The 24,050-nt window shown below is 36.8% G+C and overlaps 1 protein-coding gene across 1 annotated transcript in view; it reads right to left on the reverse strand.

The window, feature by feature from the left end:
- Positions 1-24,050, reverse strand: part of LOC101723158 (cytochrome P450 3A14) — a 51,614-nt gene that overhangs the window by 14,314 nt on the left and 13,250 nt on the right. Inside the window, exons 8-10 of the mRNA XM_087210642.1 lie at positions 22,262-22,389; positions 21,290-21,356; positions 1,847-2,007 (exon numbers count right to left, since the gene is read on the reverse strand). Coding sequence (XP_087066768.1) covers positions 1,847-2,007; positions 21,290-21,356; positions 22,262-22,389 — 356 coding nt within the window. The remainder of the gene's footprint in view (positions 1-1,846; positions 2,008-21,289; positions 21,357-22,261; positions 22,390-24,050) is intronic.

Consider the following 24,050-nt stretch of genomic DNA (forward strand, 5'->3'; position numbering starts at 1 on the left):
GAATTGTTATGAGCTCCAAAAGTTAACTCAGATTGGTAAAGAACACAATAGTTATAGAGCATTTTCATAACTCTCTGTGGGGCATTAGCCAGAGGTTTGCATGAGATGGATATGGAGAGATAAGGAACTTTTGGAGCTACACATGCTCAAACCTCTGGGATACATACATGGTTAGAGATTAAACGATAACCTGCAAGCCCACAAGTCCAAGTAGGATCCAAATTCACTACCTTAAAGGGTGAATATTCTGGCCTCGTCCTCCCCATACTCTGATTCATTACTTAGACTGGATCTGCAGTCAGTCATGTAACCGACAACCCGGACCTTACCTTGTCCTTCTTCTGTCCTTCCCTTTCCCATATGAATTCATGCATAGAAATCTTTCTTTGTCCTCTATCCTTGTTTCCTGGTTCTATCAATAAAAAGCTACAGAAGCTTCAGTTTTGGCCTGTCTTTATGAGACTCTCTCATGCTGAGTGGTCTTGGTGAAGGGTACACCCTCTAGGCCTACTTGGAGTTTGAATTCAACATTGAATCTGAGTAATCTTTCATTCTTTGCTGTTCCTTAGTCATGAACTGGGAAAAACATCATGTTCATTGACCTTCTAGAAGGTCACTGAAATGTGTCCTGTAGTTATGGAGTAAGACACATTTCGGACAATCCCTACCCAGGGCCTGAAATCCCCAAACTTATGACAATTACACTCTTAAAAATATGGCAAACACATTCTTGCCTCTCAAAAGAGAAGCCACACATCTATATTAAGGTAATGGAACATGGAGAAAAACAAAATTCCTCATTCCAGTCTCACTATTTTGCCCAAGCTGGGCTTGAACTCACAATCCTGCAGCCACATCCTCCCAAGGAAATGGGATCATGGGTGTATACCACCATACCCAGCTTATATCAAGCTTTTTAATTCACAACATCTGCTATTAACTCCTTTCATTATGTACAAAATATTTGGACAGAAATACAATTTAAACCAATACTCTATAAATAATTTGAGGGAGAAGCTAGTTTGTTTTGATTCCATTATGACAAAGAGAACTTTTGATTGGATGCTACTAGGGCAGATAATTTTAATTCTAGTGAAAGTCTGAAGGAGGTCAGGAACCTATACTCAGCCCCATTCTTGGCTGCTTGACCTGTCTCCTGGTTGGGGCTTCAGAGATTTGCTGTGAGCTCTGAAGAAGATGCTCTGTGTTCACCTCATTGCCAAGCCAGCCATGCCAACCCCAGAAGCCACTTATCCTCACACTACACAGCCTCCCCATTTGGAAAGAGATTTGAAGATAGTGTAGCTACTATGTGATTCTCACCTGCTATGACATTGGACAGGGTACAGTGTAGAGATTAAGACTTTGTCTCAGAGCCAAAAATCTAGATCATATTTTGGCCTCCTTATGTTTAGCTACACAACTACACAACTGGAGTTTGAGGATGTCTAAACAGAGCTGAGTCAGCCTACCCAGCACAGTCAAAGCTAATCTTGCTCAGCCAACAGCCAGGCCATGGACATCCAGCAATAGCAGCAGAGATCTCTACCTAGACACTTGAACAATGAAAGCTCACTGGTACATGGAGATGTTAGCACTACTGTGGTAACAGACAATGGATATGCCAGGACCAGCACGGTATTCCAAAGTTCTTAGTCTCCTCAAAATAGCATTCATTTCCTGTTTCACCCCTTGTTTCGAACTTTGGGTCCTGCATACTTATAAATAGTCCTGGTGAATGAATCAACACTGAATCTGTGTGGAAAAATTCTTATTGCCAGTGATGAGGAGGTTTGCTTCCTCAGTACAGACTTCTTCCCTCTCCTTCCATGTACTGTACACTCACTTTATTGGGCAAGGTTGTATCAATCTCCTGCTGCAGTTTCTTCTGGGCATCAGGGTGAGTGGCCAACATATGCATAATGAAAGAAAGAGTGTTACTAGTGGTCTCATAGCCACCAAAAATAAAGATGATTGATTGTGCCACGATCTCCAAATCAGACAGAGCTAAAAGAAAATGGAACATATTTCAGGTGAAGCATATAATGTAGAACAACACTGTTTAGATGAGAAAATATTTTTTAAAAGTTCCAATATACATAGAAAGAAACATGGAAAAGCAATTCAGAGCTATCTGGGACTGGGTTTCACTATATCTATCTCACAGAGCCAGAAAATGCTGAAATTGGTTTAATTCAGTTTCATTACTCTTCGCCATCTCCTCCTCACTATGTCATCCTCTTTAGCTCAAGAGCTGGGGAATTTCAACACCTTAGACTTCTGTGTACCGTGCATGCCATTACCAGTATAGCCTTTGGAGAAGCATAAAATCATCTGTAGAAAAACCACAGAGTGGCTTTCTCTCTCACAAAATTTTAAGTGATTCAGGCTACAATATGGCTGAATCTACACCTAAACATATAATAATCACAATCCCAGAAACCCACTGAAGAACAAAATACTACAAGCAGTGAGAGAAAAGAAACAAATCACATGCAAAGGAGAGCCTATCAGAATCACAGCAGACTTTTCAACACAAATCTCCAAGTCAAGGAGAGCCTGGAGTGAGGTATTTCAAGCCATAAAAGAAAACAAACTCCAACCTAGACTGATGTATCCTGCAAAACTATCTTTCAAAATTGATGGGGAAATAAGATACTTCCATGATAAAGAACACCTGAGAAACTTCATGAATACCAAACCAGCACTCCATACAATTTTTTAAAATATCCTACAAAATGACAATGAAGGTCACAACTCCATGAGGCCCAAGAGAGTGAATCCAAAATATTTCATCAGGCAAGGCAAGAAATTAGAGGGAGAGGGGGAAAAATAAAAAAGAGACAACAATAGGAAAATAACATAACAATGATAATTCAATACATGTCAGTTATAACCATCAATGTTAATGGCATCAATTCACCAATTAAAAGAAACACACCGGCAGAATAGATTAAGAAGCAAAATGCAACAATATGCTGCATACAAGAAATACACTTAGTTCAAAAAGAAACACATAGACTGAAAGTAAAAGGATGGAAAACAGTTCTCCATGCAATAGGAACCAGGAAAAAAAGCAGGGGTATCTCTCTTATTTGAAGACAAAGTAAATTTCAAACCAAAACTAATTCAGAGAGATAAAGAAAGGCACTACATCCTTGTAAAGGAAACAATCTAAGAGGAGGAGATGACAATCATAAATATATATGCACCCAATACTAATAACCCCATTATACAAAACAAATATTAAGGGACAAATTATTAATTATTAACAAACATTAATGGACAATAAGCACTAATATAATTGTAGTGGGGACCTCAATACCCACTGTCACAAACAGATCATCTAGACAAAAATGTCAACAATGAAATACTAGAACTGAACCAAGCTTTTGAACAAATGGAAATACTAGGCAAAGTGTTCCACCCCACAAAATCAAAATATACATTCTTTTTGGCTGCACATGGGGCATTCTCCAGAATAGACCACATGGTAGCTCATAGAACGCGTTGAAGTAAATGCAAAGGAATTGAAGTTATCTCGTGTATATAACAGACCATAATGCAATTAAACTGGAGATCAATAGCATAAGAAATCACAAGATCTGCACAAACTCATGGAAATTGAATAACACTCCCCTTAGCAACCAATAGGGCATAGAGGAACTTAAAGAAGAAATTACACAGTTTTTATAATTTAATGATAATGCCAGTACAACATACAGGAATTTATGGGGACACAATGAAAGTACTTCTATGAGGGAAATTCATAACAGTGAATCCCCACACTAGAAAAACAGAGCAAGCTCAAATAAACATCCTAATGGTGAATCTTAAGCTCCTAGAAAAAGAAGAGCAAAACAAACTCAAAGCTCATACAAGGCAGGAAATTATAAAGATCTGAGCAGAAATCAATGCAATGGACACCAAGAGAATGATACCAAAATATCAACATATCAAAGAGTTGGTTCTTCAAATAAATAAAATTGATAAACCCTTAGCCAACCTTATCAAAAAAGGAAAGACAAGGTTCAAATCCATGCAATTAGGAATGAAAAAGATGAAGTCACAATAGATCCAGCCAAAATCAAGATGATTATCAATACCTACTTCGACAACCTGTGCTCTAATGAAGAGGAAAGCACAGAAGGAATGGACACATTTCTAGATACATATGAATTACCAAAATAGAATGAAGAAGATATAAAAACTCAAAACACACCAATAACAATCAGTGAAATTGAAAATGTATTTAAAAATTTACCAACAAAGAAATGCCCAGGTCTTGGTGGCTTCACTGCTGAATTCTACAAGGAATTTAGGGCAGAATTATTTCCACTACTCTTTAAACTTTTCAATGAAAGTGAAAGGAAAGCAATACTTTCCAATTCATTCCTGGAAGCAAGTGTTACTTTGCTTCAAAACTGGGGAAAGACCCAACCAAAAAAGAGAATTGCATGCCAATCTCCCTAATGAACACAAATGCAAAAATCTTCAATAAGATACTGGCAAACAGAATACAGAGCATCATCAAAAAGATCATACACCTTGATCAAGTTGGATTTATCCAAGGGATGAGAGGATGGTTCAACACATGCAAATCAATAAATGTAATACACTATATTAACATAGTCAAGGACAAAAACCATATGATCGTCTCAGTAGATGCAGAAAAAGCATTCAATAAAATTGAACACCCATTCATGATACAAACCCTGCAAAAAATTGGAATAGATGTTCTTTATCTCAATTTGGTAAAACCAACAGCCAACGTCATACTAAATGGTCAAAAACTGAAAACCTTGATGCTATAATCAGGAAGAAGACAAGGATGTCCACTATCACCACTCCTGTTCAACATAGTTTTGTAAACATTAGGCACAGCAATTCAACAAGAGAAAGAAACAAAAGGAATTAAGTTAGGAAAGAAATAAGTTAAACTGTCATTATTTGCTGATGATATGATAGTTTAAATAGAAGACCCAAAAAACTTTGCCAAAAGTCTTCTAGACTTAATTGACAGATTCAGTAGAGTAGCTGGATACAGGGTCAAAACTCAGAGATCAATAGCCTTCTTGTACACAAATAACAGACTCACTGAGAGGGAAACTAGGTAAACAATCCCCTTCACAACAGCATTCAAAAAAATGAAATAGCTTGGAATCAGTCTAATGAAAGACGCAAAAGACCTCTACATTGAGAACTACAACACTCTGAAAAAAGAGATGGAAGAGGATATAAGAAAATGGAAAGACATCCCTTGTTCCTGGGTAGGAAGAACCAATATAGTGAAAATGGTCATACATCCAAAATTGCTATAGAGATCCAATGCAATGCTGGTTGAAATCCCAACAATATATTTCACAGAACTAGAGAAAACAATCCAAAAATTTATCTGGAACCAGAAGAGACCTAGAATAGCAAACACATTTATAGACAACAGAGCCTTGGCAGGGGGTGTCACAATCCCCAACTTCAAACTATTCTACAAAGCCACTGTGATAAAAACAGGATAGTACTGGCAAAGTAACAGACTTGAAGATGGGTAGAATAGATCAGTAGATGCAAAAACAACTTCACATATGATTAGCTCCCTCATCTTTGACAAAGGAGCCAACCATCCTCACTGGAAGAAAGATAACCTCTTTAATAAGCAGTGTTGGAAAAACTGGATTTCAATCTACCAAAGATTAAAACTAGACCCCCATCTTTTACCATGCACTAAACTAAAATTGAAGTGAATTAAATATCTAAATATTGAAACATAAACACTAAACTTGCTAGAAGATAAGTTAGGTAGAACTCTTGAAGACACTGCATTGGAAAAAACTTTATGAACAAATTCCCAGTAGCACAGGAACTAGCACAAGGAATCAACAAGAGGGATATCACCTTTAAAAAGCTTCTGCACTATAAGAGAAACCACCAACAGAACTAAGAGACAACCTACAATATGGGAAAAAATTTTTACCAGCTGTTCCTCAGACAAAGGTCTACTATCTAGAATATATAAAGAACTCAAAAATATCAGACCCCCCCAAATATAAAGACCCAACTCAAAAATGGGCATCTGAAATGAAAAGACATTTCTCAGACAAACGAGTAAAGGCAGCAAATAAACATATGAAAAACTTCAACATCACTGGTCATTCAAGAGATGCACATGAAAACAACACTGAGATTCCCCGTCACCCCAGAAAGAATGGCTGCTATCAAAAAAATCAACCAATAACAAATGCTGGCAGGGATGTGGGGAGAAAGGAACCCTTCTTCATTGTTAGTGGGAGTGCAGACTGGTGCAACCACTGTGGAAATGAATATGGAGATACTTCAAAGAACTAGGATTAGAAGTCTCATTTGACCCAGCTATTGCCCTGCAGGTATTTTCCTCAAAGAATTAAAAGAATCATACCACAGTGATATATATGCACCCATGTTTACAGCAGCACAGTTTGTAGTAGCTAAAACTTGGAAACAGTCCATTTGCTCTGCAACTGGAGACTGGATAAAGATGTGGGGTTTTGTATAAAATGGAGTACTACTCAGCATAGAAAATGAGAAATTAGAGACAATTGTAGGTAATTGGATGCACATTGAGGCCATACTCTTAAGTGAAATAAATAGGACACACATGTGCAAAAAAATAAAAAAATACGGCTGAAAATTTATCAAGACAGTTTGTTAGACTAAGTCTTCACTGTATGGAAAACAAAGGATCTTTGCTCTAAATGTATGAGAGGGGACTTAAATGAACAATATTAGGCTGTGAAGAAGCTGTTGTTACTCAATGTGCGGATCAGCATCATTGGAGTGACTATTAGAAACAGAGTTTCAATCCCACTCAGATCTGCTAAGTCAAAATTTGACCTCTCATGAAATGTGATGATGTGTCTGCACAACCTAGCTCAAGAAGTAGGGATCATACTTTTGAGAATCACCTGGTCATAGAAGGCCCAGGGCAACACTCTTCAAAATGAATAATCTTGGATGAATAGAAACTACAGAACAAGTCACAAAGCTAAAAGAGTAGTGACTGGTCCTAGTCTAATGAATGTCATTAAAGAGCAGAAGAAAGGATGTATACATGAAAGGGCATTGTGCATAAAATACAGTAATACAGGATGGAGTGAGTGAAATTAGTAATGTATATTCATTCATAGCCTGAATGTCATCTTACTTAGCACATATCCTGACTCCATTCTACTTCTTGCTCACCAAAACACCCTTGTGAGTATAAATTGCTTTCTTTATTTTCTTCTTACAGACAAAATCCCAGTCATGCAGTTCTCTATTTGATCAGACTGAAAGTGGTCCTAGTAGATACTTGGGGCCTTGAAATAAACATGTTGCCTACCCAAACCATATAATTCAAACCTAAATACAATGTAAAATAAGGATGAGAAAGTTGTTAAGAGTTCTGATTTATGTATGATGAATTCTTAGACGTTGTTATTGATAAATTCAACTGTCATATTATTTTTCCAACTTAGCACAAGTCCAAATCACTGAAATTGGAATATAAATGCAAAGTCTAGAGCTCTGCTGTCCACTATGTTATCATGCAGACACATATGGCTATTTACATTTTAATTTTAATGAATTAAAATGAAATACAATTAGGAACAACCACTAGCTGCCCATGGAGCTGCACGGACAGAACTGCGCGGGCAGAGCGCCCAGAACTGACAGCCCAACTCTGTCCAGCTGGCTATGCCTACTTGTGACCAGGAGCTGGTAAGGACCCCCTGGGCTTGCCTACTACCCACCTGTGGAGCCTTGCTGGTGCCTTCAACAACAGAGACTCCCCCCCACCCACCCCACTGCTTCTGGCCTCTTGGCTGTGCAGCTGCCTGGTTCCACACTACAGAGGCACAGGGGGACATAAAGGCCATTGTACTAAGCTGCAGAAGGGAACAAGAGAGAGAGGGCCCCTCTCAGGCTCCCTGATGATAACTGAAGCCCACTGGAAAAGTGAAGAGAATCTCTGCAATAAAGGCACACAAGACCACCATACTTAGGAAGTTAGAGGAATCATCACCTCCCATCAGAACCTGGACTACATTCAGGGAAAAGGCAGCTGGAACCTTCAATAGAACTTTGCACAGTTAAAACCTGCAGGAGGACAGGGAGCTCAACTTGGGACTTGCAGCCAGAAGTCTGCCTGAATCTCATGGGTCTATGGCTGGTTAACTGAGCTTCATTGACTTATAACTGCACACTGCTGCCCACGTTTTCTATTGTGACACCAGGGACATACAAGGAGTCCCTTCATTATCTTTTATTTGTTATTTTCAAAATTACTTTATTTTGCTTTTATTTTATTTTTTTTCCTTCTTTTTCTACTCAAATTTTTTATTTTTGCTTTTTTCTTTCTTTTCACTTTTCTTTTTCTCTCTCTCCCTCATTCCCTTCCTATCTCACATTGTTTTTCAACTCCCTTTGTGTTCCTGTGTTGGCCCTAATTCAGATTTCTTCTTTATTTTTCTTTTCTTCTCTTTCCTTCTCTCACCTGTGCCCTCTGGCCTCACTGCTAACTTTCCCCTATCTTTCTACCTATCTATCCCTCCCTCCCTAACTCCTTCTAACTCCACATCTGAAAGGGTGAAATTGCTATATTTAAGAGTTTATTCACTATGAACATATGTTGGCTTGGTTCATTTTGATTTAATTCACACAGTTAAAGGGGATAGATTAATAAATACCACAAATTGTCATTTTCTAAGATGTACTTGGAGCTATTGTGTTGCTAATTGAATCACTTGGGCTAAGGTGTCGTGATTGATCTAATCAGTTGTCCTTCCTGGTATAGTAAAAATGAGACAGCCTCTGAGCCATTAGAGACTCAAAACCTAAAGACCAGCTATATCTGGAAGGCATTTCTGAGAAGCAATCATTTCATAAGGGTTCTAAACACATCAACAAAGATACTTACAATAAGCAACTTCAAAGTATCAACCCAGGAACTAAACCAAGGACAGTACCAAAAACAAAAATCAGAAGACTTTAAGTAAGGCACAAACTCAGACTTTCACCCCACAAAAGGCAAACTCTGGGGGACATAAGGTGGAAAAATCTGATAATCAACCACCTGGACACCCTGAACTGATAGCACAGGAAGTAACGAAAAAGATGAATGAGGCTCTGGAAAAATTCAAAACAGGAATAATCTCCCAGATAACTACAGAGATGGTGAGCAGAATGAAAGACATAAATTAGAGGCTCTAGAACAGAAGCAGATTAAAAAAATAGATGAGCTCGGGACTATGCTGGAAGCCATGAATGCCCAGCATAAGAAAGAAACAGAAACCATGACTGCCCAACATAAGAAAGAAATGGAATCCATGAAACAGATTCAAACAGATATTCAGGAGATTATAAACTCCACTGAAAGCATGCAGAGCAGGTTAAGGGAATTTGAAGATAGAATATCAGATATAGAAGACAGGATTGTGGTTAACAACCATGAAACCAGAGCTCTCATAAAAATAGTAAGGGACAACGAGAAATCAATCCAGCAGCTACTAGATGATGCAAAGAGGAATAACATAAGAATGATAGGAGTCCACGAAAAAGCAGGAGAAAATACAAATGACTTAAAAACCTGTTCAAAGAAGTAATAGTAGAAAACAGAAAGAGGTGGAGAATTGGACATACACATAAGTGAGGCATACAGAACTCCAACTATCCATGATCAAAAAAAAAATATCTACACCTAGACATATACTAGTCAAGATCCCAGAAACCCAACAGAAGAATAAAATCCTATAGGCAGTTAGAGAAAACAAACAAATCACCTACAAAGGGAAGCCCATCAGAATCACAGCACACTTCTCAAACCAACCCTCAAATCACAGAGAGCCTGGAGTGAAGTATTTTCAGGCCCTAAAAGAAAATAACTTCCAACCTAGACTGTTGTATCCTGAAAAATTATCTTTCAAAATCAATCGGGAAATTAGATACTTCCATGACAAAGAACACCTGAGAAATTTCATGAACACCAAACCAGCGCTCCAAACAATTCTAACAATATCCTAGAAAAAAACAATGCAGGTCACAACTGCATGAGGCCCAAAAGAGGGAAGCCACCAGGCAAGGTAAGACACTAAAGGGAAAGGGGGAAAATAAGAAATAAAAGAGCCAGCAATAGTAAAATATCATGACAATGATGAGTCAGTATCTATCAATTATAACTATCACAGTTAATGGCATCAATTCACCAATCAAAAGAAATAGACTAGCAGAATGGATTAAGAAGCAAAATCCAACAATATGCTGTATACAAGAAACACACCTAACTCAAAAGGAAATCCATAGACTGAAAGCAAAAGGATGGAAAAGAATTCTTCCATGACAGGAATGCAGAAAAAAATGTAAATAACCTAATGCAGAACCTCAAGCTCCTAGAAAAAGAAGAGCATAACAAACCCAAAGCTCCTCCAAGAGAGGAAATTATAAACATCGCAGCAGAAATCAACTCAATGGAGCCTAAGAGAACAAAAATTAATGAATCAAAGAGTTGGTTTTTCAAAAGAATAAATAAAATCAATAAACCTTTAGCCAACCTTATCAATAAAGGAAAGAAAAGGCTCAAATCCATGCAGTAAAGAATGAAAAAGTTGAAGTCAGAACAGACCCAGCAGAAATCCAGAGGATCATCAATACCTACTTTGAGAACCTGTACTCTAATAAAATGGGAAAAACAGAAAAAAATGGACAGATTCCTAGATACATATGAATTGGCAAAGTTAAATGAAGAAGATACAGAAATTCTAAACACCCCGATTACAAGGGAAATTGAAAATGTAATAAAAACTTTACCAACAAAGAAAAGCCCTGGTCCTGATGGCTTCAACGCTGAATTCTACAAGACATTTAAAGAAGAACTATCATCATTATTCTTTAAAATCATCAAGGAAATTGAAAGGAAAGCAAGGCTTCCAAATTCATTCCTGGAAGCAAGTGTTACTTTGATTCCAAAACCAGGGAAAGACTCAACCCAAAAAGAGAACTACAGGCCAATCTCCCTCATGAACACAGATGCAAAAATCCTCAACAAGACACTGGCAAACACAATACAGAGGGTCATGAAGAAGATCATACAACCTGACCAAGTTGGATTTATCCCAGGGATGCAAGGATGGTTCAACATTTGTAAAGCAATAAATGTGATACACTGTATTAACAGACCCAAGGACAAAAACCATATGATATCTCAATAGATGCAGAAAAGGCATTTGACAAAATCCAGCATGATTTCATGATAAAAACGCTACTAAATATTGGAATAGAAGGTCTTTATCTCAACCTGATTAAGGCTATTGATGAAAAACCAGCAGCCAACATCATACTAAATGGTCAAAATCTGAAAACTTTCACACTAAAATCAGGAACATGACACGGATGCCCACTATCACCACTCCTGTTCAATACTGTTATGGAAAAGTTAGCCACAGCAATGAGAAAAGACAAAGAAATAAAAGGAATAAAGATAGGACAGGAATAAGTGAAACTGTCATTATTTGCTGATGATATGATACTTTACATGGAAGATGCAAAAAAGCTCCACCAAAATACTTCTAGACTTAATTGACAGATTCAGTACAGTATCTGGATACAAGATCAACACTCAAAATACAAGAGCCTTCTTATACACAAATAGCAGATGCATTGAGAGAGACATTTGGGAAACATTTCCTTTTACAATGGCATCCAAAAAAATGAAACATCTAGGAATAAACCTAACAAAGGAAGCAAAAGACCTCTACACTGAAAACTACAGCACTCTGAAAAAGGAGATAGAGGAGGATATAATAAAATGGAAAGACATCCCTTGTTTCTGGGTAGGAAGTACCAATATAGTGAAAATGCCCATACTTCCAAAACTACTATAGAGCTGGATACAATGCTGATGGAAATTCCAATAATATACTTCACAGAACTAGAGAAAACAATCCAAAAATTCATTTGCAACCAGAAGAGACCTAGAATAGCAAAAGCAATTCTAGGCAACGGAGACATGGCTGGGGATATCACAATCCCCAACTTGAAAATACTACAAACTTACTGTGATAAAAAGAGCATGGTACTGGCTAAGAAACGGACCCAAAGATCAGTGGAAAAGATTAGAAGATGCAGAAACAACTTTAAATATACTCAGCCACCTCATCTTTGACAAAAGAGCCAACCAACATCATTGGAGGAAAGACAGACTATTTAATAAATGGTGTTGGAAAAACTGGATTTCAACTTGCCAAAGATTAAAACTAGACCCATAGCTATCACCATGCACTATAAAGAAAGATCAAAATGGATTAAAGATCTAAATATTAAGACAGAAACACTAAACTTTCTGGAAGATAAGTTAAGCAGAACTCTTTAAGATATTGGCATAGGAAAAAACTCTATGAACAAAAACCTCAGTAGCACGGGAACTAGCACAAAAAATCAGCAACTGGGATCTTATCTTATTAAAAAGCTTCTTTATTGCAAGAGAAACCACCAACAGAGCTAAGAGACAACCTACAATGTGGGAAACATTTTTTACCAGCTGTACCTCAGACAAAGGTCTACTATCTACAACATAAAAAGAATTGAAAAAAATCAGACCCCTCAAATTCAAAGACCCAATTCAAATATGGGTATCTGAAATGAACAGAAATTTCTCAAAGAAGTAAAACAGCAAATAAATATATGAAAAAATGTTCAACATCACTGGTCATTCCAGAGATGCAGATGAAAACAATGCTGAGATTCCACCTCACCCCACAAATAATGGCTGCTATCATGAAATCAACCAATAACAAATGCTGGCGGGGTTATAGGGAGAAAGGAACCCTTCTCCATTGTTGGTGGGAGTGCTGACTGGTGCAACTACTGTTGAAATCAGTATGGAGATACTTCAAAGAACTAGGACTACAGGTCCCATTTGACCCAGCTATTCCCCTGGTGGTTATCTTCCCCAAAGAATTAAAAGAATTATACCACAATGATATATGTGCACCCATGTTTATAGTGGCACAATTTGTAATAGCTAAATCTTGGAAACGGCCCAAGTGCCCATTATCTGGAAACTGGATAAAGATGTGTTTTTTTAATATAAAATGGAGTTCTACTCAGCCATAAAGAATGAGAAACTAGAGACATTTATAGCTAAATGGATGCATATTGAGGCAATATTCTTAAGTGAAATAAATAGGACACACGTGTAAATACCACATAGTTTCTCTAGTGTGAGAAACTGAAAGTGTAAATCAGGTTTAAAATGATTATAATGAATAATTGATAAGTTTAAGTAGGAAAAGTTCCAAAGGTGTAGAGGTGGTGGGAGTGGAAGGGGAAAGGAAGGAAGGCAAAAGAGAAATTAAGAAGAAAAGAAAAAAAATGGAAACAAAATCTATTTAAATAGGGAAGGTGGAGGGGGTGAAGGGCGCACAGGTAATGAGGAAAAAATAAGAACTAAGATACATCATGTACAGGTACAAGCACTCAATGATAAATGTAAACATATTTATACCTAAAATGTACCAATAAAAGAATTTTTTTAATGAAATACAATTAAACTCCAGTTCTTCAATGAACCTAGCCACATGTATTCAGTGGTGATCACATTGACTATCACAGAAAATCAATATTGTCCTCCTCACAGAAACTTACATCAGACCAGAGAGATAGACAGAAAGATCAATAGACAGATGTAAATACGTGAGCATTGGCCTACTGTGGTGATCCCATTTCCACTCTAGAACACATTTTAAATATTCAGGGCTTTGTGAGATGACTGTCAAACCAAAGGTAGCTTGAAATTAGCATAATATAATTAATGTAACTATATCAAAAAATGGGCTGTATATTACATATCAAAAATTTTCAAGTAAGAAAGAGGGAGAAAGACAGAGAGCTAGCCTGTGCATATAACAACATATGGTTAGACATAGAAAGGGTATATTTCTTAATTTTGTGAAAATATATTTGATTTTCCTAGTTGTTCACTTTGAGGATGTAGAAGCAAAACAAAACCTCAATAGACACTAGACTTGGGTTTTTTCATTTCTAACTACCATTTCTCACTGAAGGAAACCAGGGCTTCTTGGAGAAATGACTGATCTAGGGCCATCAGAGAAGTAAAAGAGAAACCCAGAATATTTTCCATCAGAAAGCAAGACAATATTCAGAAAATATCTGTTGAAAAGGACACAGAATACTCTGGGTGATACTATAATGAATGATGCATAACATTATACATTTGTCAAAATCCACAGAATGTTGTAACCTGTGATTGAACCCTACTGTAAAGTATGGAGTTTGGGCTATAATGTGGTGCCAACGAAGGTTCATCAACCATAGCACCACTGTACCACTGTGGGGGGGATGGTGGAAAGTTTGGGAATGTGTGTGCATGTAGAGGCAGGAGAATATGGAAATTCTCTATACTTTCCCCTCACTTGTAGTATGAACTAAAAACCACTCAAGTAATGAAGTCTCTTCCAACAACTAAAGTATTTAAAAAGAAGAAAGAACACAGCAGGAGATATTAAAGGGCCTGAAGTTCGGAAATCTGAGACAATTTTAAACAATAAATGTTGATAAAAAGAAAACATTAGTACTATATAAGATCACACTACTATACATAATCAAATATATTAAAAATAAATGTGTAAGAATGGAACATTCTTCTTAAATTAGACATTGGCTTGCAATTGTAGAAAAATGATGGAACTTGAAATTCATCATTTTGGAATTGTTATACTACTAGTGGTCACAACAAGATCCATGGGTCAAAGAGAATGGGAAGAGCAAGGAGGAAGAGAATAAGAAATGAAAATGATTGAGACAAAAAACCGGGGTCCCCCAGTTATGTGGCTGTCTATTTTGTTTCCTTGGGCTTCACTAGTTTCTTATTGCTAGGAAGAAATAAGAAATGAAAGGGAAGAGACGAAATCTGCAATCTCATTAAAAAAAATCCCTACTCCTGACCACACCCAGCTCTGAGGAGAAGAGCCCCCACCCCAGTCCTGAGGAGGTGAGCTGCACAGGTGCCAGCAGTACACACCCCTTCTAGCCTCCTTTGAAATGAGAAGACACAATAAAGTCTCAAAATCAGACTTCCACATCCCCTAAGCAATCCCAAAGGGAAATGAGATGGAACAATCTGATACTCAACCACCTGGACCCCCAAACTGGCAACAAAAGAGGATCTGGAAAAAATGAAATCAGAAAGAATCTCTAAAATAACAGCAGAGATTGTGCCCATAGTGCAAGACATAATTAATAAATCTACAGAAGGCACAGATTAAAAAAAAAAAAAAGGAAAGGAGCAGAGGAACAGGATGGAATCCCAACATAGGAAACAAATGGAATCCATAAAATGCATGCAAACAGATTTCCAGGAGATTAAAAACTCCATTGAGATTCTACACAGCAGAATGAGCCAAGGCAAGGATAGAATTTCAGATATAGAAGATAAGACTGCAATTAGTGACCAGGAAAAGAAAAATTTCTTAAAAAGAGTAAAGGACCACAAGAAATCAATCCAGCAGCTACTAGATGATGCAAAGAAGAATAACATCAGACTGATCGGAGTCAATGAAGAAACAGGAGAGAGTGCAGATGACATAAAAAACTGTTCATACAGGTAATGGCAGAAAACTTCCTAAGTAGGGGAAAAAAACTTGACATACAGAAAAGTGAGGCATATAGGACTCCAACTAGCCTTGATCAAAAAAAAATCTACACATAGGCATATAATAGTTAAGATTGAAGAAACCAAACAGAAGAAAAAAATTCTACAAGCAATTAGACAAAAGAAACAAATCACATACAAAGGAAAGCTCATTAGAATCACAGCAGACTTCTCAATGCAAACCCTCAAGGCAAGAAGAGCTTGGAGTAACATATTTCAAGCCCTAAAGGAAAACAGCCTCCAAACCAGACTGATGTACCCAGCAAAACTATCTTTCAAAATTGATGGAGAAATAAGATACTTTCATGACAAAGAGCACCTTAGGAACTTCATGAGTACCAAACCAGCACTCCAAAAAGTTTTAGACAATATCCTAGGAAAATACAATGAGGATCACAAACCCATGAAGCACAGCAGAATGAATCCTTCGGGCATGCCAAGAAATTAAATGTAAAGGGGGAGAATCCAACAAAAAAGTCAATACATATCAGTCATAACCATCATTGTTAATGGTCTGAATTCACCAATCAAAAGAAATAGACTGGCAGAATGGGTCAAGAAGCAAGATCCAACAATATACTGCATTCAAGAAACACACGTAATTCAAAAAGAAACTCAGGGCTGGGGATTTAGCTCAGTGGTTCTGCCACCTGCCTTGGAAGTGTTGTGAGGTCCTGAGTTCAATCCCTGGTACCCAAAAAAAAAAAGAAACTCAGACTGAAGATTAAAGGGTGGTAAACAATACTTCATGCAACAGGAACCTGAAAAAAAGCAAGAGTAGCTATCCTCTTTGCAGATCAAGTGGATTTAAAACCAACACTGATTAAGAGAGACAAAGAAGGACACCATATCCTTGAAAAGGGAACAATCCAAGAGGAAGAGATAACAATCATAAATATATACACACCAAACACTAGTGCACCCAACTATGTAAAATAAATACTAATGGACATTAAAAATCAAATAAGCACTAACACAATAGTAGTGGGGGAACTCAATAGGCCAGTCACAAATAGATGGATCAACTAGACAAAAAATAAGCAACAAAATACTAGAACTCAATCAAACTCTTGAACAAATGCATTTAATAGATGTTTCCAGTGTCCCACCTCAGAATACACATTCTTTTCAGCTGCACATGGGTTGATCTCCAAAACAGGCCACATACTCACTCATAGAACACGTTTAAGTAAGTGCAAAGGATTTGAAGGTATCCTCTGTATATTATCAGATGATAGTGTGATGAAATTGGAGATCAATAGAAAAACAAACCACAAGAATTTCATAGACACATGGAAACTGAACGACACACTTCTGAATAACCAAGAGGTCACAGAGGAAATTAAAGAAGAAATCAGACAGTTCCTTCAATTAAATGACAATGGCAATACAACATATCAGAATCTATGGGACACAATGAAAGCAGACTTACTAGGGAAATTCATAGCAGTGAATATTCATATTAGGAAAACAGAGCAAGCCCAATTAACAACCTGATGGTGAACCTCAAGCTTCTAGAAAAAGAAGAACAGGACCAAGCCAGAGCTCATACAAGAGAGGAAATTATAAAGATCAGAGGAGAAATCAATGCAATGGCAACTAAGAGAATGCTACAAAAAATCAATGAAGCAAAGAGTTGGTTCTTTGAAAGAATAAATTAAATTGACAAACCATTAGCCAACCTTATCAGAAAAAGGAAAGAAATGGCCTAAATCCATGAAATTAGGAATGAAAAGGGTGAAATGACAACCAACCCAGCAGAAATCCAGAGGATCATCAATACCTACTTCCAGAACCTATAAGCCAATAAGATGTAAAACACAGAAGAAATGGACAGATTCCTAGATATGTATGAATTACCAAAGTTGAACAAAGAAGACCTAAAAATTCTAAACAACACAATATCAATCAATGAAATTGAAAATGTAATTAAAATCTTACCAATTAAGAAAAGCCCGGGTCCTGAGGCTTCACTGCTGAATTTGACAAGACATTCAGAGAGGAACTACTGCCATCACTCTTTAAACTCTTCAATGAAATTGAAAGGGAAGCAATATTTCTGAATTCATTCCTGAATGCAAGTATCACCTTGATCCTCAAAGCAGAGAAAGACACAACTGAAAAAGAGAACTATAGGCCAATCTCACTAATGAACATAGATGCAAAAATCCTTAATAAGGTACTGCAAATAGAACGCAGAAGATCATCAAGAAGATCATATGCCCTGACCAAATGGGATTCATCCCAGGAATGCAGGGATGGTTCAACATACACAAATCAATGTAATACACTATATCAATAGAGCCAAGGACAAAATCCATATGATCATCTCAATAGATGCAGAAAAAGCATCTGACAGAATCCAACATGCATTTATGATAAAAACCCTACAAAAAATTGGAATAGACAGTCTCTACCTCCATCTGATAATAGCCATCTATGAAAAACTAACAATCAATATCAGACTGAATGGTCAAGAAATGAAATGCTTCACACTAAAATTAGGAACAAGACAAGGATGTCCACTATCACCACTCCTGTTCAATATACTTTTGGAAACATTAGCCACAGCAATTAGACAAGAGAAAGAAATAAAAGGAATAAAGATAGGAAATGAAGAAGTCAAATTGTTATTATTTGCAGATGTCATGATACTCTATATAGAAGACCCCAAGAACCCCACCAAAAGTCTTCTAGACTTAAAAACCAAATTCAGTAAAGTAGCTGAATACAAGGTCAACACACAAAAATCAATAGCTTTCCTCTACACAAACAACAGACTCACTGAGAGAGAAATAGGGCAAACAATTCCTTTCACAATAGCATCTAAAAAACTGAAAGACCTAGGAATCAACCTAACAAAAGAAATCAAAGACCTGTTCTCTGAAAACTGTAGCACTCTGAAAAGAGAGATTGAAGATGATATCAGAAAATGGAAAGACATCCTACCCTCCTGGGTAGGAAGAATCAACATAGTGAAAATGGCCATACTTCCAAAGCTGCTATATAGATGTAATGCAATCCGAATTGAATTCCAATGAAATTCCAGCAGCACACTTCATGGAGCTTGAAAAACCAATGCAAAAATTCATTTGGAACAAGAAGAGACCTAGAATACAATAGCAAAAGCAATTCTAGGCAACAAAGACATGGCACGGGGTATCACAATCCCCAATTTGAAACTGTACTACAACCTACTATGATAAAAACAGTGTGGTATTGGCAAAGAAACAGACCTGAGGATCAGTGGAACACATTAGAAAATGCAGAAACAACTCTAGACACACTCAACTACCTAATCTTTGACAAAGGTGACAAACACCCTCACTAGAGGAAAGATAGCCTTTTTAATAAATAGTGCTGAAAAAATTGGGTTTCAACTTGCCGAAGACTAAAAGTGGACCAATATCTCTCACTATGCACTAAACTAAAGTCAAAATGGATTAAAGATCTAAATATTAAAACAGAAATGCTACACTGGCTGGAAATGAGGTTAGGTAGAACTCTTGAAGAAATTGGTGCAGGAAAAGATTTTATGAACAAAATGTCAGTTGCCTGTGAACTAGCACAAACAATCAACAAGTGGGATCTCTTCTTATTAAAAAGCTTCTGGGGCTGGGGATTTAGCTCAGTGGTTGCACTGCCTGCTGCACAAGCCCAAGGACCCGAGTTTAATCCCCTGTTCAAAAAAAAAAAATCTGCACAGCAAGAGAACCTACCAACAGTATGAAGAGATAACCCATAATGTGGGAAAAAATTTTCACCTGCTGTTCCTCACACAACAATCTACTGTCTAGAATATATAAAGAACTTTAAAAATTCAGACCTCCCAAATTTAATGATCCAATACAAAATTGGGTTTCTGAAATGAACAGACTCATTTCTCAGACAAAGAAGTAGAAATAGCAAATAAACATGAGAAAATGTTCAATGTCACTGCTCCTTCAAGAGATGCAAATGAAAGCAATGTTGAGATTTCACCTCACTCCAGAAAGATTAGCTGCTATCATGAAATAAACCAATAACAAATACTGGTGGAGCTGTGGGGAAAGAAGAACCCTGCTCCACTGCTGATGGGAATGTAAACTGGTGCAACCACTGTGTAATCACTATGAAGATACCTCAAAGAACTAGGACTGGAAGTCTCATTTGACCTAGTTATTCCCCTGCTTGGTATCTTCCCAAATGAATTAAAAGAATCATACCACAGTGATATATGTGCACTCATGTTCATAGCAACACAATTTGTAATAGCTAAAACTTGGAAGCAGTCCAACTGCCCATCAACTGGAGACTGGCTAAAAAAAATGCATTTTTAAAATAAAATGGAGTACTACTTGGCCATAAAAAATGAGAAATTGGAGACCTTTATAGCTAAATGGACCAACATTGAGGCCATACTCTTAAGTGAAATAAATAGGGCACACATGTGTAAATATTCAATAGTTTCTCTGTTGTGAGAAACTGAAAGTGTAAATAAGGACTAAAAGGTATAACAGATAATGTGAAATAGGAAGAAAAGCGGCAAAGGGGAAGGGAAAGTAGGAGGTGTGGGGGAAAGGAAAGAAGGGAATGGAATTAATATGAGACAATGAAAAAATGGAAACAGTTTTTGTAAATAGACATTGTAAATAGAGTGGCTGAAGGGAGGGCAGGGGAATTGGGGAAAAATAAGAACCAAGAGAAATTACGTAAAGGTGCAAATTTCCAATGATGAATTGTCATTATACTGTATACCTAAAATGTACCAATAAAATTAATAAAAAAAGAAATGACAATGATCAAAATGCAACATATACCTACCAATCCACTGAAAGAATGTAATTATTGTGTATCACACACATCATACAAATTTTTAAAGGAAATAGTAGATCAGATGAGGGTGAAAGATGTCATGAGGAAGGATACTTAAATGTATATGTTGTTGCACATCTTTGGATATTTGAGATGATAAAAATGATCTAAAATTAATTGTGCTTATAGTTTTACAACTCTGAATATAAAAAATATTGTTTAATCCCATACATTAAATGGGTGAATTGTCTAGTATGGGAATTATACCTCAATAAAACTGTTAAATTTTTCTTTCAATCCATGGACAATAAAACCAGAAAAAATGTTTAAACTTTCAAAAATGATTCTCTGCCAAGCTTAATCATTGTGAAAGGGAAAATAAGTCTTCATACTCAATTAACTTAGTGCACTTACTTTCACAAACTATTCCCAGTGAATATCCCCAATGTAGTTGGGGAACTATATCTAGATGGAAATTTCTGGGCAGATTTTCTGACTCCCTGGGTATGGATGGGGCCAAAAATCATCAGTATTGGTTATGACATAGGTGATCCTTTTTTTTTTTTATGTAGGTGATCTTAGTGACTTCCAGCCTTGAAATGCTGGGTATGGTAATCCTTCTATCTTGGAACATACTTAAGCCTGTATGATTCCGGAGAGTGCCTCTGGCTACCATATATAATATCTGAATTTGTGTCCTTCTGAAATTGGGCAGAAATGCTCCTCCACCTGGAAATCCTCTTGCACTCCCTCTTCCAGAACAGACTCCTCCCTCTTAGCTTTGCCTTCAGTACACCATAGAGCATCCTTGCTTACCTTTGTGGGACTCCGTGTCTTTAGAATTCTGGGAGTTCATCATCAGCTGAAGAAAATCCACTCGGTGCTAGAACAAAGAGAAATTTCAAGGACAGAAGGTCAATTGTGAGGTCCCAAGTAAATCAGGAGTGCAGAGGTCTTTGCCCTCCCACATTCTCACTTTTTCTGGTTTCTGAACACAGACTTCTGGCCAGACAGTGATTTACTTCTTTCCCTATCACACCTCATTGTTCAGGAAAAAGTCTTGGACTCTAGTACCTTCTGTCCTCCTCCCTTAATTCTTAAAGCAATGGTCTGTAGATTAATTGGCTGCCATTTCCAAAGCTCATTATGGGCTCTGTGATCATCTTCAAATATTCTACACTCCCAGAACACTACAAAATCCTCAGTAACATTCAGAGTATCCATCCTTTCTCCTTCTCCTGCTGACATACTGTGGCTTGCCTTCAGGCCACCTGAAACAAAGGTGGGTTACTTAGCATAAAAGATCTATTCCTAGAATATACTCCTCTACATTAGAGACCAAGAGAGAAAATCAAATTTAACACAAACAAAACTCCACCAGTTTCCCTGATAGGGACTTCCATGGGACAATAAGATGCTTCAAATTGAAATAAATCCTTACCAATAAAAGACTGAGGAATTTAGACTATCAGAAATTATACTTTTAAATAGTCATTTTTTTCTTTCATAATTTTAGAGTGGAGAATATGGTAAAGGTATCTTAATACTACTTCTGCCATGACACACTAAATTTTACTCCTATTTTTCAATGTTAAACTTTTTCTCTCTGACTCATTCTCATGCCTACTTCCCCTCTTCCACTTTCTTAGTTGCAGGAAAATGTAAAAACTCTTCTTCTCTAAAACTAGATTTTCTATAAAACAGAGAAGTGCACAAATCATCTGTATACAGACATTATTAAAATGTTAACATCTTCATGTCACTGCCACCATCATCAGCACATTTTACCTTCTGGTTAGGTTCCAGGCGATTTTCTTGCATCTGTTTTACAAATTTTGTGAAAAATTTCAAAGAATCCCGTGGAAACATAGAGATATTTAACATCTCATATACTGGAGTGAGGAATGGAAAGAGTACTACACAGAAAAGAAAATACAATCTTTAATGAAAATGCAAAATTTACTTCTTTCAATTATACTTTCCTGAAACAATCAAAACAGTAAAAGTCACCAGTCTCAACCAGGAGCCATTTCCTCTCTGACACACAGGCTCCAGGATGTCAGCAAGGACTGAGCAGGGGCTTGTCAAACAGAAGGCCACCAACACAGCGGTGAGGTCAGTGGTCCCTTCTTCACTTTGGAGTGACAAAAGGAGAAGGATTAAATTTCCTAACTTCCTACCATTTTACCTACTGGAGTAGAGTCTCCTTGGTTAAACCAGACCATAGTCTGCTCTTTCCATTAATCATCGTGTCCAAGAAAGAGCAACCTGGATGAAACTAATTCACCATGGAATAAAGCCAGAAATCAAGAAACCAAAATCAAAAAATTCATGAATTCATACAAATTAACTTGTACACTCTGAAATAAACAAAGGGACACAAAAGAACTCAAAGAGCAATTAGCAGTTCTGCTGAGAGGATTAAAAATGAAGGCACAACACACCAAATTTGTGAGAGTGCATGAAAGCAGTAATCAGAGGAAACTTTGCAGCAATACATTTTTAAAATCTCAAATGAATAATCAAACTTTACCGCATAAGTCACTAAAAATAAAAAGAGAAAACTGAACCTAAAACAAACAGAAGGATGAAAATAATAAAGTCAAACTAGAAACTAATAAAATATAAAAATACTGAAATTCATAAAACAAGAAGCTGGTTCTTGCAAAATATCATCAAACTTGGCAAATCTCTATGTAGATTCACCAAGAAAGAGAGGTGACTTAAGTTACTAGTACCAATAATGAAAGAGGGGAATTACTACTGAAATTAAAAATTTGAAGTATCTTCTGAGACAGGTAAAGACATCATGTTACAATGATATATGCATAGCCATGTTTATAGCAGCAGAATTCATGAAAACTAGATCTTAGAACCAGCCTCTATGTTCATCAACAAATGAACAGATAGAGAATACATGGTATTTACACAAAATGGAGTACTACTCTGCCATAAAGAAAGATAAACGAGTTGTTTGTAAGAAAAATGGATGCATTTTGAGATCATAATGTTAAATTAAATAAACCAGAAACATCAGCTTAAATATCATAGGGTTTCCTGTATATGAGCAATCCATAGCAAACATAAAGAGTAAAATTAAACAGGGATAATAAAAAGTAGGGAGACAGATGTTTCTCAAATACTAAGGGGATCAAAGGAAGGTGGGATGGGCAAGAGGGAATGTAAAGGAGATGGAAAAAAGAATTGAGATGTTTTATGTACATACACAACTCCACAAAAACATCATGTACTACAAATACGTACGAATAAAAATAATTATTTTTTAAAAGTCCATCCCTCCATAGTTCATTGAATTCTGAGAAAGAAGTCAGGACAACTGAATGGGTAAAAATAGTCTTTTCAAAAATTGATACTGGGAGAACTGGATGTTCACATGTGAAAGAATAAAGAGGGATCATTAAATACAAATCCTAACTCAAAATAAATCAAAACTCCAAATAATAAGGGCTAAAATTAAGCAAGACTTCGAAGAAAGGCAAGGGAGCAAATTTTCATGATCCCAGATGCACAGTGGCTTCCTACAGATGAACTAAGGGATAAGTAAAAATGAAAAATG

This window comes from Heterocephalus glaber, unplaced genomic scaffold (assembly GCF_053883595.1).
Source record: "Heterocephalus glaber isolate CG9 unplaced genomic scaffold, H.glaber_assembly_v1.0 deba00001168, whole genome shotgun sequence".
NCBI lineage: Eukaryota > Metazoa > Chordata > Mammalia > Rodentia > Bathyergidae > Heterocephalus > Heterocephalus glaber.